The following is a 15,397-nucleotide window of genomic DNA, read 5'->3' on the forward strand; positions in this document are numbered from 1 at the left end:
TTTTTTTTTTTTTTTTTTTTTTTTTTTTTTTTTTTTTTTTTTTTTTTTTTTTTTTTTTTTTTTTTTTTTTTTTTTTTTTTTTTTTTTTTTTTTTTTTTTTTTTTTTTTTTTTTTTTTTTTTTTTTTTTTTTTTTTTTTTTTTTTTTTTTTTTTTTTTTTTTTTTTTTTTTTTTTTTTTTTTTTTTTTTTTTTTTTTTTTTTTTTTTTTTTTTTTTTTTTTTTTTTTTTTTTTTTTTTTTTTTTTTTTTTTTTTTTTTTTTTTTTTTTTTTTTTTTTTTTTTTTTTTTTTTTTTTTTTTTTTTTTTTTTTTTTTTTTTTTTTTTTTTTTTTTTTTTTTTTTTTTTTTTTTTTTTTTTTTTTTTTTTTTTTTTTTTTTTTTTTTTTTTTTTTTTTTTTTTTTTTTTTTTTTTTTTTTTTTTTTTTTTTTTTTTTTTTTTTTTTTTTTTTTTTTTTTTTTTTTTTTTTTTTTTTTTTTTTTTTTTTTTTTTTTTTTTTTTTTTTTTTTTTTTTTTTTTTTTTTTTTTTTTTTTTTTTTTTTTTTTTTTTTTTTTTTTTTTTTTTTTTTTTTTTTTTTTTTTTTTTTTTTTTTTTTTTTTTTTTTTTTTTTTTTTTTTTTTTTTTTTTTTTTTTTTTTTTTTTTTTTTTTTTTTTTTTTTTTTTTTTTTTTTTTTTTTTTTTTTTTTTTTTTTTTTTTTTTTTTTTTTTTTTTTTTTTTTTTTTTTTTTTTTTTTTTTTTTTTTTTTTTTTTTTTTTTTTTTTTTTTTTTTTTTTTTTTTTTTTTTTTTTTTTTTTTTTTTTTTTTTTTTTTTTTTTTTTTTTTTTTTTTTTTTTTTTTTTTTTTTTTTTTTTTTTTTTTTTTTTTTTTTTTTTTTTTTTTTTTTTTTTTTTTTTTTTTTTTTTTTTTTTTTTTTTTTTTTTTTTTTTTTTTTTTTTTTTTTTTTTTTTTTTTTTTTTTTTTTTTTTTTTTTTTTTTTTTTTTTTTTTTTTTTTTTTTTTTTTTTTTTTTTTTTTTTTTTTTTTTTTTTTTTTTTTTTTTTTTTTTTTTTTTTTTTTTTTTTTTTTTTTTTTTTTTTTTTTTTTTTTTTTTTTTTTTTTTTTTTTTTTTTTTTTTTTTTTTTTTTTTTTTTTTTTTTTTTTTTTTTTTTTTTTTTTTTTTTTTTTTTTTTTTTTTTTTTTTTTTTTTTTTTTTTTTTTTTTTTTTTTTTTTTTTTTTTTTTTTTTTTTTTTTTTTTTTTTTTTTTTTTTTTTTTTTTTTTTTTTTTTTTTTTTTTTTTTTTTTTTTTTTTTTTTTTTTTTTTTTTTTTTTTTTTTTTTTTTTTTTTTTTTTTTTTTTTTTTTTTTTTTTTTTTTTTTTTTTTTTTTTTTTTTTTTTTTTTTTTTTTTTTTTTTTTTTTTTTTTTTTTTTTTTTTTTTTTTTTTTTTTTTTTTTTTTTTTTTTTTTTTTTTTTTTTTTTTTTTTTTTTTTTTTTTTTTTTTTTTTTTTTTTTTTTTTTTTTTTTTTTTTTTTTTTTTTTTTTTTTTTTTTTTTTTTTTTTTTTTTTTTTTTTTTTTTTTTTTTTTTTTTTTTTTTTTTTTTTTTTTTTTTTTTTTTTTTTTTTTTTTTTTTTTTTTTTTTTTTTTTTTTTTTTTTTTTTTTTTTTTTTTTTTTTTTTTTTTTTTTTTTTTTTTTTTTTTTTTTTTTTTTTTTTTTTTTTTTTTTTTTTTTTTTTTTTTTTTTTTTTTTTTTTTTTTTTTTTTTTTTTTTTTTTTTTTTTTTTTTTTTTTTTTTTTTTTTTTTTTTTTTTTTTTTTTTTTTTTTTTTTTTTTTTTTTTTTTTTTTTTTTTTTTTTTTTTTTTTTTTTTTTTTTTTTTTTTTTTTTTTTTTTTTTTTTTTTTTTTTTTTTTTTTTTTTTTTTTTTTTTTTTTTTTTTTTTTTTTTTTTTTTTTTTTTTTTTTTTTTTTTTTTTTTTTTTTTTTTTTTTTTTTTTTTTTTTTTTTTTTTTTTTTTTTTTTTTTTTTTTTTTTTTTTTTTTTTTTTTTTTTTTTTTTTTTTTTTTTTTTTTTTTTTTTTTTTTTTTTTTTTTTTTTTTTTTTTTTTTTTTTTTTTTTTTTTTTTTTTTTTTTTTTTTTTTTTTTTTTTTTTTTTTTTTTTTTTTTTTTTTTTTTTTTTTTTTTTTTTTTTTTTTTTTTTTTTTTTTTTTTTTTTTTTTTTTTTTTTTTTTTTTTTTTTTTTTTTTTTTTTTTTTTTTTTTTTTTTTTTTTTTTTTTTTTTTTTTTTTTTTTTTTTTTTTTTTTTTTTTTTTTTTTTTTTTTTTTTTTTTTTTTTTTTTTTTTTTTTTTTTTTTTTTTTTTTTTTTTTTTTTTTTTTTTTTTTTTTTTTTTTTTTTTTTTTTTTTTTTTTTTTTTTTTTTTTTTTTTTTTTTTTTTTTTTTTTTTTTTTTTTTTTTTTTTTTTTTTTTTTTTTTTTTTTTTTTTTTTTTTTTTTTTTTTTTTTTTTTTTTTTTTTTTTTTTTTTTTTTTTTTTTTTTTTTTTTTTTTTTTTTTTTTTTTTTTTTTTTTTTTTTTTTTTTTTTTTTTTTTTTTTTTTTTTTTTTTTTTTTTTTTTTTTTTTTTTTTTTTTTTTTTTTTTTTTTTTTTTTTTTTTTTTTTTTTTTTTTTTTTTTTTTTTTTTTTTTTTTTTTTTTTTTTTTTTTTTTTTTTTTTTTTTTTTTTTTTTTTTTTTTTTTTTTTTTTTTTTTTTTTTTTTTTTTTTTTTTTTTTTTTTTTTTTTTTTTTTTTTTTTTTTTTTTTTTTTTTTTTTTTTTTTTTTTTTTTTTTTTTTTTTTTTTTTTTTTTTTTTTTTTTTTTTTTTTTTTTTTTTTTTTTTTTTTTTTTTTTTTTTTTTTTTTTTTTTTTTTTTTTTTTTTTTTTTTTTTTTTTTTTTTTTTTTTTTTTTTTTTTTTTTTTTTTTTTTTTTTTTTTTTTTTTTTTTTTTTTTTTTTTTTTTTTTTTTTTTTTTTTTTTTTTTTTTTTTTTTTTTTTTTTTTTTTTTTTTTTTTTTTTTTTTTTTTTTTTTTTTTTTTTTTTTTTTTTTTTTTTTTTTTTTTTTTTTTTTTTTTTTTTTTTTTTTTTTTTTTTTTTTTTTTTTTTTTTTTTTTTTTTTTTTTTTTTTTTTTTTTTTTTTTTTTTTTTTTTTTTTTTTTTTTTTTTTTTTTTTTTTTTTTTTTTTTTTTTTTTTTTTTTTTTTTTTTTTTTTTTTTTTTTTTTTTTTTTTTTTTTTTTTTTTTTTTTTTTTTTTTTTTTTTTTTTTTTTTTTTTTTTTTTTTTATTTTTTTTTTTTTTTTTTTTTTTTTTTTTTTTTTTTTTTTTTTTTTTTTTTTTTTTTTTTTTTTTTTTTTTTTTTTTTTTTTTTTTTTTTTTTTTTTTTTTTTTTTTTTTTTTTTTTTTTTTTTTTTTTTTTTTTTTTTTTTTTTTTTTTTTTTTTTTTTTTTTTTTTTTTTTTTTTTTTTTTTTTTTTTTTTTTTTTTTTTTTTTTTTTTTTTTTTTTTTTTTTTTTTTTTTTTTTTTTTTTTTTTTTTTTTTTTTTTTTTTTTTTTTTTTTTTTTTTTTTTTTTTTTTTTTTTTTTTTTTTTTTTTTTTTTTTTTTTTTTTTTTTTTTTTTTTTTTTTTTTTTTTTTTTTTTTTTTTTTTTTTTTTTTTTTTTTTTTTTTTTTTTTTTTTTTTTTTTTTTTTTTTTTTTTTTTTTTTTTTTTTTTTTTTTTTTTTTTTTTTTTTTTTTTTTTTTTTTTTTTTTTTTTTTTTTTTTTTTTTTTTTTTTTTTTTTTTTTTTTTTTTTTTTTTTTTTTTTTTTTTTTTTTTTTTTTTTTTTTTTTTTTTTTTTTTTTTTTTTTTTTTTTTTTTTTTTTTTTTTTTTTTTTTTTTTTTTTTTTTTTTTTTTTTTTTTTTTTTTTTTTTTTTTTTTTTTTTTTTTTTTTTTTTTTTTTTTTTTTTTTTTTTTTTTTTTTTTTTTTTTTTTTTTTTTTTTTTTTTTTTTTTTTTTTTTTTTTTTTTTTTTTTTTTTTTTTTTTTTTTTTTTTTTTTTTTTTTTTTTTTTTTTTTTTTTTTTTTTTTTTTTTTTTTTTTTTTTTTTTTTTTTTTTTTTTTTTTTTTTTTTTTTTTTTTTTTTTTTTTTTTTTTTTTTTTTTTTTTTTTTTTTTTTTTTTTTTTTTTTTTTTTTTTTTTTTTTTTTTTTTTTTTTTTTTTTTTTTTTTTTTTTTTTTTTTTTTTTTTTTTTTTTTTTTTTTTTTTTTTTTTTTTTTTTTTTTTTTTTTTTTTTTTTTTTTTTTTTTTTTTTTTTTTTTTTTTTTTTTTTTTTTTTTTTTTTTTTTTTTTTTTTTTTTTTTTTTTTTTTTTTTTTTTTTTTTTTTTTTTTTTTTTTTTTTTTTTTTTTTTTTTTTTTTTTTTTTTTTTTTTTTTTTTTTTTTTTTTTTTTTTTTTTTTTTTTTTTTTTTTTTTTTTTTTTTTTTTTTTTTTTTTTTTTTTTTTTTTTTTTTTTTTTTTTTTTTTTTTTTTTTTTTTTTTTTTTTTTTTTTTTTTTTTTTTTTTTTTTTTTTTTTTTTTTTTTTTTTTTTTTTTTTTTTTTTTTTTTTTTTTTTTTTTTTTTTTTTTTTTTTTTTTTTTTTTTTTTTTTTTTTTTTTTTTTTTTTTTTTTTTTTTTTTTTTTTTTTTTTTTTTTTTTTTTTTTTTTTTTTTTTTTTTTTTTTTTTTTTTTTTTTTTTTTTTTTTTTTTTTTTTTTTTTTTTTTTTTTTTTTTTTTTTTTTTTTTTTTTTTTTTTTTTTTTTTTTTTTTTTTTTTTTTTTTTTTTTTTTTTTTTTTTTTTTTTTTTTTTTTTTTTTTTTTTTTTTTTTTTTTTTTTTTTTTTTTTTTTTTTTTTTTTTTTTTTTTTTTTTTTTTTTTTTTTTTTTTTTTTTTTTTTTTTTTTTTTTTTTTTTTTTTTTTTTTTTTTTTTTTTTTTTTTTTTTTTTTTTTTTTTTTTTTTTTTTTTTTTTTTTTTTTTTTTTTTTTTTTTTTTTTTTTTTTTTTTTTTTTTTTTTTTTTTTTTTTTTTTTTTTTTTTTTTTTTTTTTTTTTTTTTTTTTTTTTTTTTTTTTTTTTTTTTTTTTTTTTTTTTTTTTTTTTTTTTTTTTTTTTTTTTTTTTTTTTTTTTTTTTTTTTTTTTTTTTTTTTTTTTTTTTTTTTTTTTTTTTTTTTTTTTTTTTTTTTTTTTTTTTTTTTTTTTTTTTTTTTTTTTTTTTTTTTTTTTTTTTTTTTTTTTTTTTTTTTTTTTTTTTTTTTTTTTTTTTTTTTTTTTTTTTTTTTTTTTTTTTTTTTTTTTTTTTTTTTTTTTTTTTTTTTTTTTTTTTTTTTTTTTTTTTTTTTTTTTTTTTTTTTTTTTTTTTTTTTTTTTTTTTTTTTTTTTTTTTTTTTTTTTTTTTTTTTTTTTTTTTTTTTTTTTTTTTTTTTTTTTTTTTTTTTTTTTTTTTTTTTTTTTTTTTTTTTTTTTTTTTTTTTTTTTTTTTTTTTTTTTTTTTTTTTTTTTTTTTTTTTTTTTTTTTTTTTTTTTTTTTTTTTTTTTTTTTTTTTTTTTTTTTTTTTTTTTTTTTTTTTTTTTTTTTTTTTTTTTTTTTTTTTTTTTTTTTTTTTTTTTTTTTTTTTTTTTTTTTTTTTTTTTTTTTTTTTTTTTTTTTTTTTTTTTTTTTTTTTTTTTTTTTTTTTTTTTTTTTTTTTTTTTTTTTTTTTTTTTTTTTTTTTTTTTTTTTTTTTTTTTTTTTTTTTTTTTTTTTTTTTTTTTTTTTTTTTTTTTTTTTTTTTTTTTTTTTTTTTTTTTTTTTTTTTTTTTTTTTTTTTTTTTTTTTTTTTTTTTTTTTTTTTTTTTTTTTTTTTTTTTTTTTTTTTTTTTTTTTTTTTTTTTTTTTTTTTTTTTTTTTTTTTTTTTTTTTTTTTATTTTTTTTTTTTTTTTTTTTTTTTTTTTTTTTTTTTTTTTTTTTTTTTTTTTTTTTTTTTTTTTTTTTTTTTTTTTTTTTTTTTTTTTTTTTTTTTTTTTTTTTTTTTTTTTTTTTTTTTTTTTTTTTTTTTTTTTTTTTTTTTTTTTTTTTTTTTTTTTTTTTTTTTTTTTTTTTTTTTTTTTTTTTTTTTTTTTTTTTTTTTTTTTTTTTTTTTTTTTTTTTTTTTTTTTTTTTTTTTTTTTTTTTTTTTTTTTTTTTTTTTTTTTTTTTTTTTTTTTTTTTTTTTTTTTTTTTTTTTTTTTTTTTTTTTTTTTTTTTTTTTTTTTTTTTTTTTTTTTTTTTTTTTTTTTTTTTTTTTTTTTTTTTTTTTTTTTTTTTTTTTTTTTTTTTTTTTTTTTTTTTTTTTTTTTTTTTTTTTTTTTTTTTTTTTTTTTTTTTTTTTTTTTTTTTTTTTTTTTTTTTTTTTTTTTTTTTTTTTTTTTTTTTTTTTTTTTTTTTTTTTTTTTTTTTTTTTTTTTTTTTTTTTTTTTTTTTTTTTTTTTTTTTTTTTTTTTTTTTTTTTTTTTTTTTTTTTTTTTTTTTTTTTTTTTTTTTTTTTTTTTTTTTTTTTTTTTTTTTTTTTTTTTTTTTTTTTTTTTTTTTTTTTTTTTTTTTTTTTTTTTTTTTTTTTTTTTTTTTTTTTTTTTTTTTTTTTTTTTTTTTTTTTTTTTTTTTTTTTTTTTTTTTTTTTTTTTTTTTTTTTTTTTTTTTTTTTTTTTTTTTTTTTTTTTTTTTTTTTTTTTTTTTTTTTTTTTTTTTTTTTTTTTTTTTTTTTTTTTTTTTTTTTTTTTTTTTTTTTTTTTTTTTTTTTTTTTTTTTTTTTTTTTTTTTTTTTTTTTTTTTTTTTTTTTTTTTTTTTTTTTTTTTTTTTTTTTTTTTTTTTTTTTTTTTTTTTTTTTTTTTTTTTTTTTTTTTTTTTTTTTTTTTTTTTTTTTTTTTTTTTTTTTTTTTTTTTTTTTTTTTTTTTTTTTTTTTTTTTTTTTTTTTTTTTTTTTTTTTTTTTTTTTTTTTTTTTTTTTTTTTTTTTTTTTTTTTTTTTTTTTTTTTTTTTTTTTTTTTTTTTTTTTTTTTTTTTTTTTTTTTTTTTTTTTTTTTTTTTTTTTTTTTTTTTTTTTTTTTTTTTTTTTTTTTTTTTTTTTTTTTTTTTTTTTTTTTTTTTTTTTTTTTTTTTTTTTTTTTTTTTTTTTTTTTTTTTTTTTTTTTTTTTTTTTTTTTTTTTTTTTTTTTTTTTTTTTTTTTTTTTTTTTTTTTTTTTTTTTTTTTTTTTTTTTTTTTTTTTTTTTTTTTTTTTTTTTTTTTTTTTTTTTTTTTTTTTTTTTTTTTTTTTTTTTTTTTTTTTTTTTTTTTTTTTTTTTTTTTTTTTTTTTTTTTTTTTTTTTTTTTTTTTTTTTTTTTTTTTTTTTTTTTTTTTTTTTTTTTTTTTTTTTTTTTTTTTTTTTTTTTTTTTTTTTTTTTTTTTTTTTTTTTTTTTTTTTTTTTTTTTTTTTTTTTTTTTTTTTTTTTTTTTTTTTTTTTTTTTTTTTTTTTTTTTTTTTTTTTTTTTTTTTTTTTTTTTTTTTTTTTTTTTTTTTTTTTTTTTTTTTTTTTTTTTTTTTTTTTTTTTTTTTTTTTTTTTTTTTTTTTTTTTTTTTTTTTTTTTTTTTTTTTTTTTTTTTTTTTTTTTTTTTTTTTTTTTTTTTTTTTTTTTTTTTTTTTTTTTTTTTTTTTTTTTTTTTTTTTTTTTTTTTTTTTTTTTTTTTTTTTTTTTTTTTTTTTTTTTTTTTTTTTTTTTTTTTTTTTTTTTTTTTTTTTTTTTTTTTTTTTTTTTTTTTTTTTTTTTTTTTTTTTTTTTTTTTTTTTTTTTTTTTTTTTTTTTTTTTTTTTTTTTTTTTTTTTTTTTTTTTTTTTTTTTTTTTTTTTTTTTTTTTTTTTTTTTTTTTTTTTTTTTTTTTTTTTTTTTTTTTTTTTTTTTTTTTTTTTTTTTTTTTTTTTTTTTTTTTTTTTTTTTTTTTTTTTTTTTTTTTTTTTTTTTTTTTTTTTTTTTTTTTTTTTTTTTTTTTTTTTTTTTTTTTTTTTTTTTTTTTTTTTTTTTTTTTTTTTTTTTTTTTTTTTTTTTTTTTTTTTTTTTTTTTTTTTTTTTTTTTTTTTTTTTTTTTTTTTTTTTTTTTTTTTTTTTTTTTTTTTTTTTTTTTTTTTTTTTTTTTTTTTTTTTTTTTTTTTTTTTTTTTTTTTTTTTTTTTTTTTTTTTTTTTTTTTTTTTTTTTTTTTTTTTTTTTTTTTTTTTTTTTTTTTTTTTTTTTTTTTTTTTTTTTTTTTTTTTTTTTTTTTTTTTTTTTTTTTTTTTTTTTTTTTTTTTTTTTTTTTTTTTTTTTTTTTTTTTTTTTTTTTTTTTTTTTTTTTTTTTTTTTTTTTTTTTTTTTTTTTTTTTTTTTTTTTTTTTTTTTTTTTTTTTTTTTTTTTTTTTTTTTTTTTTTTTTTTTTTTTTTTTTTTTTTTTTTTTTTTTTTTTTTTTTTTTTTTTTTTTTTTTTTTTTTTTTTTTTTTTTTTTTTTTTTTTTTTTTTTTTTTTTTTTTTTTTTTTTTTTTTTTTTTTTTTTTTTTTTTTTTTTTTTTTTTTTTTTTTTTTTTTTTTTTTTTTTTTTTTTTTTTTTTTTTTTTTTTTTTTTTTTTTTTTTTTTTTTTTTTTTTTTTTTTTTTTTTTTTTTTTTTTTTTTTTTTTTTTTTTTTTTTTTTTTTTTTTTTTTTTTTTTTTTTTTTTTTTTTTTTTTTTTTTTTTTTTTTTTTTTTTTTTTTTTTTTTTTTTTTTTTTTTTTTTTTTTTTTTTTTTTTTTTTTTTTTTTTTTTTTTTTTTTTTTTTTTTTTTTTTTTTTTTTTTTTTTTTTTTTTTTTTTTTTTTTTTTTTTTTTTTTTTTTTTTTTTTTTTTTTTTTTTTTTTTTTTTTTTTTTTTTTTTTTTTTTTTTTTTTTTTTTTTTTTTTTTTTTTTTTTTTTTTTTTTTTTTTTTTTTTTTTTTTTTTTTTTTTTTTTTTTTTTTTTTTTTTTTTTTTTTTTTTTTTTTTTTTTTTTTTTTTTTTTTTTTTTTTTTTTTTTTTTTTTTTTTTTTTTTTTTTTTTTTTTTTTTTTTTTTTTTTTTTTTTTTTTTTTTTTTTTTTTTTTTTTTTTTTTTTTTTTTTTTTTTTTTTTTTTTTTTTTTTTTTTTTTTTTTTTTTTTTTTTTTTTTTTTTTTTTTTTTTTTTTTTTTTTTTTTTTTTTTTTTTTTTTTTTTTTTTTTTTTTTTTTTTTTTTTTTTTTTTTTTTTTTTTTTTTTTTTTTTTTTTTTTTTTTTTTTTTTTTTTTTTTTTTTTTTTTTTTTTTTTTTTTTTTTTTTTTTTTTTTTTTTTTTTTTTTTTTTTTTTTTTTTTTTTTTTTTTTTTTTTTTTTTTTTTTTTTTTTTTTTTTTTTTTTTTTTTTTTTTTTTTTTTTTTTTTTTTTTTTTTTTTTTTTTTTTTTTTTTTTTTTTTTTTTTTTTTTTTTTTTTTTTTTTTTTTTTTTTTTTTTTTTTTTTTTTTTTTTTTTTTTTTTTTTTTTTTTTTTTTTTTTTTTTTTTTTTTTTTTTTTTTTTTTTTTTTTTTTTTTTTTTTTTTTTTTTTTTTTTTTTTTTTTTTTTTTTTTTTTTTTTTTTTTTTTTTTTTTTTTTTTTTTTTTTTTTTTTTTTTTTTTTTTTTTTTTTTTTTTTTTTTTTTTTTTTTTTTTTTTTTTTTTTTTTTTTTTTTTTTTTTTTTTTTTTTTTTTTTTTTTTTTTTTTTTTTTTTTTTTTTTTTTTTTTTTTTTTTTTTTTTTTTTTTTTTTTTTTTTTTTTTTTTTTTTTTTTTTTTTTTTTTTTTTTTTTTTTTTTTTTTTTTTTTTTTTTTTTTTTTTTTTTTTTTTTTTTTTTTTTTTTTTTTTTTTTTTTTTTTTTTTTTTTTTTTTTTTTTTTTTTTTTTTTTTTTTTTTTTTTTTTTTTTTTTTTTTTTTTTTTTTTTTTTTTTTTTTTTTTTTTTTTTTTTTTTTTTTTTTTTTTTTTTTTTTTTTTTTTTTTTTTTTTTTTTTTTTTTTTTTTTTTTTTTTTTTTTTTTTTTTTTTTTTTTTTTTTTTTTTTTTTTTTTTTTTTTTTTTTTTTTTTTTTTTTTTTTTTTTTTTTTTTTTTTTTTTTTTTTTTTTTTTTTTTTTTTTTTTTTTTTTTTTTTTTTTTTTTTTTTTTTTTTTTTTTTTTTTTTTTTTTTTTTTTTTTTTTTTTTTTTTTTTTTTTTTTTTTTTTTTTTTTTTTTTTTTTTTTTTTTTTTTTTTTTTTTTTTTTTTTTTTTTTTTTTTTTTTTTTTTTTTTTTTTTTTTTTTTTTTTTTTTTTTTTTTTTTTTTTTTTTTTTTTTTTTTTTTTTTTTTTTTTTTTTTTTTTTTTTTTTTTTTTTTTTTTTTTTTTTTTTTTTTTTTTTTTTTTTTTTTTTTTTTTTTTTTTTTTTTTTTTTTTTTTTTTTTTTTTTTTTTTTTTTTTTTTTTTTTTTTTTTTTTTTTTTTTTTTTTTTTTTTTTTTTTTTTTTTTTTTTTTTTTTTTTTTTTTTTTTTTTTTTTTTTTTTTTTTTTTTTTTTTTTTTTTTTTTTTTTTTTTTTTTTTTTTTTTTTTTTTTTTTTTTTTTTTTTTTTTTTTTTTTTTTTTTTTTTTTTTTTTTTTTTTTTTTTTTTTTTTTTTTTTTTTTTTTTTTTTTTTTTTTTTTTTTTTTTTTTTTTTTTTTTTTTTTTTTTTTTTTTTTTTTTTTTTTTTTTTTTTTTTTTTTTTTTTTTTTTTTTTTTTTTTTTTTTTTTTTTTTTTTTTTTTTTTTTTTTTTTTTTTTTTTTTTTTTTTTTTTTTTTTTTTTTTTTTTTTTTTTTTTTTTTTTTTTTTTTTTTTTTTTTTTTTTTTTTTTTTTTTTTTTTTTTTTTTTTTTTTTTTTTTTTTTTTTTTTTTTTTTTTTTTTTTTTTTTTTTTTTTTTTTTTTTTTTTTTTTTTTTTTTTTTTTTTTTTTTTTTTTTTTTTTTTTTTTTTTTTTTTTTTTTTTTTTTTTTTTTTTTTTTTTTTTTTTTTTTTTTTTTTTTTTTTTTTTTTTTTTTTTTTTTTTTTTTTTTTTTTTTTTTTTTTTTTTTTTTTTTTTTTTTTTTTTTTTTTTTTTTTTTTTTTTTTTTTTTTTTTTTTTTTTTTTTTTTTTTTTTTTTTTTTTTTTTTTTTTTTTTTTTTTTTTTTTTTTTTTTTTTTTTTTTTTTTTTTTTTTTTTTTTTTTTTTTTTTTTTTTTTTTTTTTTTTTTTTTTTTTTTTTTTTTTTTTTTTTTTTTTTTTTTTTTTTTTTTTTTTTTTTTTTTTTTTTTTTTTTTTTTTTTTTTTTTTTTTTTTTTCTTTTTTTTTTTTTTTTTTTTTTTTTTTTTTTTTTTTTTTTTTTTTTTTTTTTTTTTTTTTTTTTTTTTTTTTTTTTTTTTTTTTTTTTTTTTTTTTTTTTTTTTTTTTTTTTTTTTTTTTTTTTTTTTTTTTTTTTTTTTTTTTTTTTTTTTTTTTTTTTTTTTTTTTTTTTTTTTTTTTTTTTTTTTTTTTTTTTTTTTTTTTTTTTTTTTTTTTTTTTTTTTTTTTTTTTTTTTTTTTTTTTTTTTTTTTTTTTTTTTTTTTTTTTTTTTTTTTTTTTTTTTTTTTTTTTTTTTTTTTTTTTTTTTTTTTTTTTTTTTTTTTTTTTTTTTTTTTTTTTTTTTTTTTTTTTTTTTTTTTTTTTTTTTTTTTTTTTTTTTTTTTTTTTTTTTTTTTTTTTTTTTTTTTTTTTTTTTTTTTTTTTTTTTTTTTTTTTTTTTTTTTTTTTTTTTTTTTTTTTTTTTTTTTTTTTTTTTTTTTTTTTTTTTTTTTTTTTTTTTTTTTTTTTTTTTTTTTTTTTTTTTTTTTTTTTTTTTTTTTTTTTTTTTTTTTTTTTTTTTTTTTTTTTTTTTTTTTTTTTTTTTTTTTTTTTTTTTTTTTTTTTTTTTTTTTTTTTTTTTTTTTTTTTTTTTTTTTTTTTTTTTTTTTTTTTTTTTTTTTTTTTTTTTTTTTTTTTTTTTTTTTTTTTTTTTTTTTTTTTTTTTTTTTTTTTTTTTTTTTTTTTTTTTTTTTTTTTTTTTTTTTTTTTTTTTTTTTTTTTTTTTTTTTTTTTTTTTTTTTTTTTTTTTTTTTTTTTTTTTTTTTTTTTTTTTTTTTTTTTTTTTTTTTTTTTTTTTTTTTTTTTTTTTTTTTTTTTTTTTTTTTTTTTTTTTTTTTTTTTTTTTTTTTTTTTTTTTTTTTTTTTTTTTTTTTTTTTTTTTTTTTTTTTTTTTTTTTTTTTTTTTTTTTTTTTTTTTTTTTTTTTTTTTTTTTTTTTTTTTTTTTTTTTTTTTTTTTTTTTTTTTTTTTTTTTTTTTTTTTTTTTTTTTTTTTTTTTTTTTTTTTTTTAAACCAGACCGCCACACTCTCCCACAGACAGATGATAGAAGTTTGTTAGGTGGCATGTAACATGTCACCAAACACGGGGGGCGTCAGTCTTAGAGAAAAGCTCCCCGGAGTCAACCGGGGAAGAGCAAGCAATGACACCTTGTCATCCTGGAAGCTGGTTTTGTTTGCAGTTATAGACACACCGTGTCAGCTCTTTCTCAAAGGAGACGGTTTCTACCCTGGGAATGGGATTTCTCGGTAATCTTACTATTTTGCAAATCATACTAAGTGCATTGGGTGGAGGGTCTTGTTTGCAAAACAGCCCCAAGTGCTATGCAGAGATCTCTAAGTGATGCATCTCCCCATGTCCAAGCACCAGTCCCTGTCATGGGGTGGGGGGGGGCGATCAATAATACGTCCTGCCTGCCTGGTGGATACAGAAATACCTCTTCTCATCATTAAGTGTCCAAGATAGTTCCAGTATGTAAATAAACAGTGCAGCCAAGTGGAAAAGCTCCTTCTCTATGAGAACCACCAACCCTGAGTTTTCCTTCTGTGGTTTCCCAAAAAGGACTTTCCTCGGTGGAACTCCTGAGGACGACACTTAAATTAGGGGATAGGTTTCTACATCACGATCTTGTAAAAGGGGGTGAATCGGTGCTCTCCAGGGATTCAGAGCAGCTGAGGCTGCCGTCCAGGTTAGGTTTGGGGGTTTTGTTGTTTTTTTTTAAAATAGAGAATTGAAGTGAGCTTCACCTAAATACAGACTGGTTTTGACAACTAGGGCTGGAAACAACTTGTCAAAAGCTGTTCTCCAGGCGACGCCTTTAAGAAGAATGGAGATTGGCAGTGGCTCGCTGAGGCTTTGTTCACACCAGCCACACCAGCAGCTGCCACCGCTGCCCATCCAGAGGCTGCATTTTGAACTTTGCTCTGATCTGACCCTGGACTGGCACCCTGACGGTCTATCATAGTCCAATATTTTGCATTCTTCATGCCTCCAGGGGACAGCTTTTCTCAAGAAATCAAATCGCAGTTGAGAGTCCCAGCTATAGCAGATTTCCAAGCCTTGGCAGAATTCTCGTTTACTTAAGATTAGACAACCAAATGCTCATAGGAAATTACTCCAAACCACCCAGTGCATTTTGTCCGTTCTGCTTCCTTTGGGAGAACATTTGGAGGAAGGCGACATGGCTGCCAGGAACCCCTGTTCAGAATCGTAGCATTTTACCCTCCAGACCTCTGTGTCTCACCCCTGCTTTTAGAGGATGAAACTTAGGAACAAAGTCATTTTCCCATGAGCGTGAGGCCAGTTAATGGTAAACAGAAATTCAACAAATAACGCACAAGGGCCTCACAGAGACAGACCTGTGGACCTTGCGTCAAAGGACTCAAAAATGAATTGAGAAAGATGAAAGGGTAACTTGGAGCAAGTGGGGGTCAAAGGCTATCAGAGAAACGTAGATTTTTAGGGCAGGAAGAGATCTGAGATCACCTCCGTCTAGTTCAACTCCCTTGTTCACCTCTTGGCAGTGAAAATCAAGCAGCAAGGTGATTCTCCCAAGGCCGTGGGGTTGCTCCTCGCTCGGCTCTATCCCCCCCACAGTAAACGAATATCCCATCCCATCCCGTCAGGGAAATTCACATGCCCGTAAAACCAAAACATTATTTCCATGTTCTGGAATTCTTAGAGCCTTTGAAGCCACAGGCCTTTCTCTCTTTCGTTTGTAGAGGCCAACCCGTTTGTTAAGCCAGTCGTCCTGCTGAGGGGATGGTAGGAAGGAAAGAGTCCAGGGGAAGGACTGATTATGCAAGCAGGGACTTCCTCACTTGATGACTGGGCTTCAGGAGGCTAGAGCCGTGCATTGCTTCAGGAGTGCCCCAAGACGCATGCTTTGTTTAGTGAACTTTTATTGAGCACATACTGTGTGCCAGGCACATGGCCAGGCACTGGGTCTGGAAAGAGCTGCCGACTGCCCTGTGTGCAAGGCGTCCTCAACCGTATGTTACAGAAACCAGGTTATTCTATTATCATTCTGTACTGTGATCTTCAAAGCTCAATATACCAGGGCATAGGCTGCTTTAGGATGATGAAGGCGTAAACTTGGGAGTATCAGTGGGTTCTGGGGTGTCATCTTTCTTTTATGATGATCCCAGGAAAACAATAAAAAAGCTGTCCTCCCCAAACCTAAGAATGCAGGTGAGAGTTATATTTGGATCTAGCTTCAGGGGAGTAGCCCAGATGTAAAGTTTAAAGAAACAAAGGAGTTGAACACCCAGAAGGAGCTCAGAGAGTGAACAGAAGGAAAGCAGTCAGACAGCTGCCACCTTCGAGCCGGCTGTCCTAGATCAGCTCCAGCCAGCGTCCGGCTCCGTTACACCCGCGTCTGTAAGAACCGTCTGGCACCTGCACTTTCCTCCCAGCTCCCAGGTCTCCTTGGGCCACTAGGTTTTCACCTGAGCAATCGGGTGGTTGCGAACTCAGTGCTGAACAACAGAAGTGTCAGCTGCCGAAGCTGGGGGGCTGTAAGGGCCCCCAAAGCCAGCCTCTTCATTTGACGAGTGAGGCACTCCGGCCCAGAGAGGTGCAGTGACTTTCTCCAGGTCACACAGTGACGCGGTGGAAGAGTCCTCACAACCTCTGTAGGAAACGCCCCCTCCCTGGCCTTCAGAATGCTGTTCTGCATCCTGATACAGCGGGGCCCCGGGGAGACAGGAGATCAGATGCTGGACCATTTCGGTCCAGTCCCTTCCCCTCTCTGGGGGTCGGCTTCCCCATTTTGCAAAATGAGTGGGATTTTACAAAGAGGGTATGGACCCAGATGGGCTCCAAATCCCATTTTGGTTGTAACATTCTGTAATTCTAACTCCACCCACCCCGGGGCCTCCAGCCCCACCCATCTTGCACATTTAAACCACCGACGGCAACAGGCAAAGAAAGAGAGAGATGGGCACCCATCACCAGAACTGAAGCGCTGGCCTCGCCCAGAGCCTTCCCATAGTAGGTAACCTCGTCTTCCTACAAAAACTGCAGTCTAGTCTTGACCCTCTG

The 15,397-nt window shown here is 9.8% G+C and overlaps 2 protein-coding genes across 5 annotated transcripts in view; one reads left to right on the forward strand and one right to left on the reverse strand.

The window, feature by feature from the left end:
* Positions 1 to 15,397, reverse strand: part of ARSG (arylsulfatase G) — a 131,793-nt gene that overhangs the window by 91,275 nt on the left and 25,121 nt on the right. The gene's annotated exons all lie outside the window — the stretch shown is intronic.
* Positions 1 to 15,397, forward strand: part of SLC16A6 (solute carrier family 16 member 6) — a 33,137-nt gene that overhangs the window by 4,677 nt on the left and 13,063 nt on the right. Inside the window, exon 1 of one of the 4 annotated variants that reach the window (XM_033846627.2) lies at positions 12,227 to 12,603. The exons of 2 other annotated variants lie outside the window; for them this stretch is intronic. In XM_033846627.2, the coding sequence (XP_033702518.1) occupies positions 12,428 to 12,603 (176 nt within the window). In that variant the 5' untranslated portion in view covers positions 12,227 to 12,427. Of the gene's footprint in view, positions 1 to 12,226; positions 12,604 to 12,741; positions 15,347 to 15,397 lie in introns of those variants that run through there. One more of the 4 variants, XM_033846630.2, reaches the window with a different exon arrangement.

This window comes from Tursiops truncatus, chromosome 20 (genome assembly GCF_011762595.2).
Source record: "Tursiops truncatus isolate mTurTru1 chromosome 20, mTurTru1.mat.Y, whole genome shotgun sequence".
In the NCBI taxonomy this organism is placed as follows: domain Eukaryota; kingdom Metazoa; phylum Chordata; class Mammalia; order Artiodactyla; family Delphinidae; genus Tursiops; species Tursiops truncatus.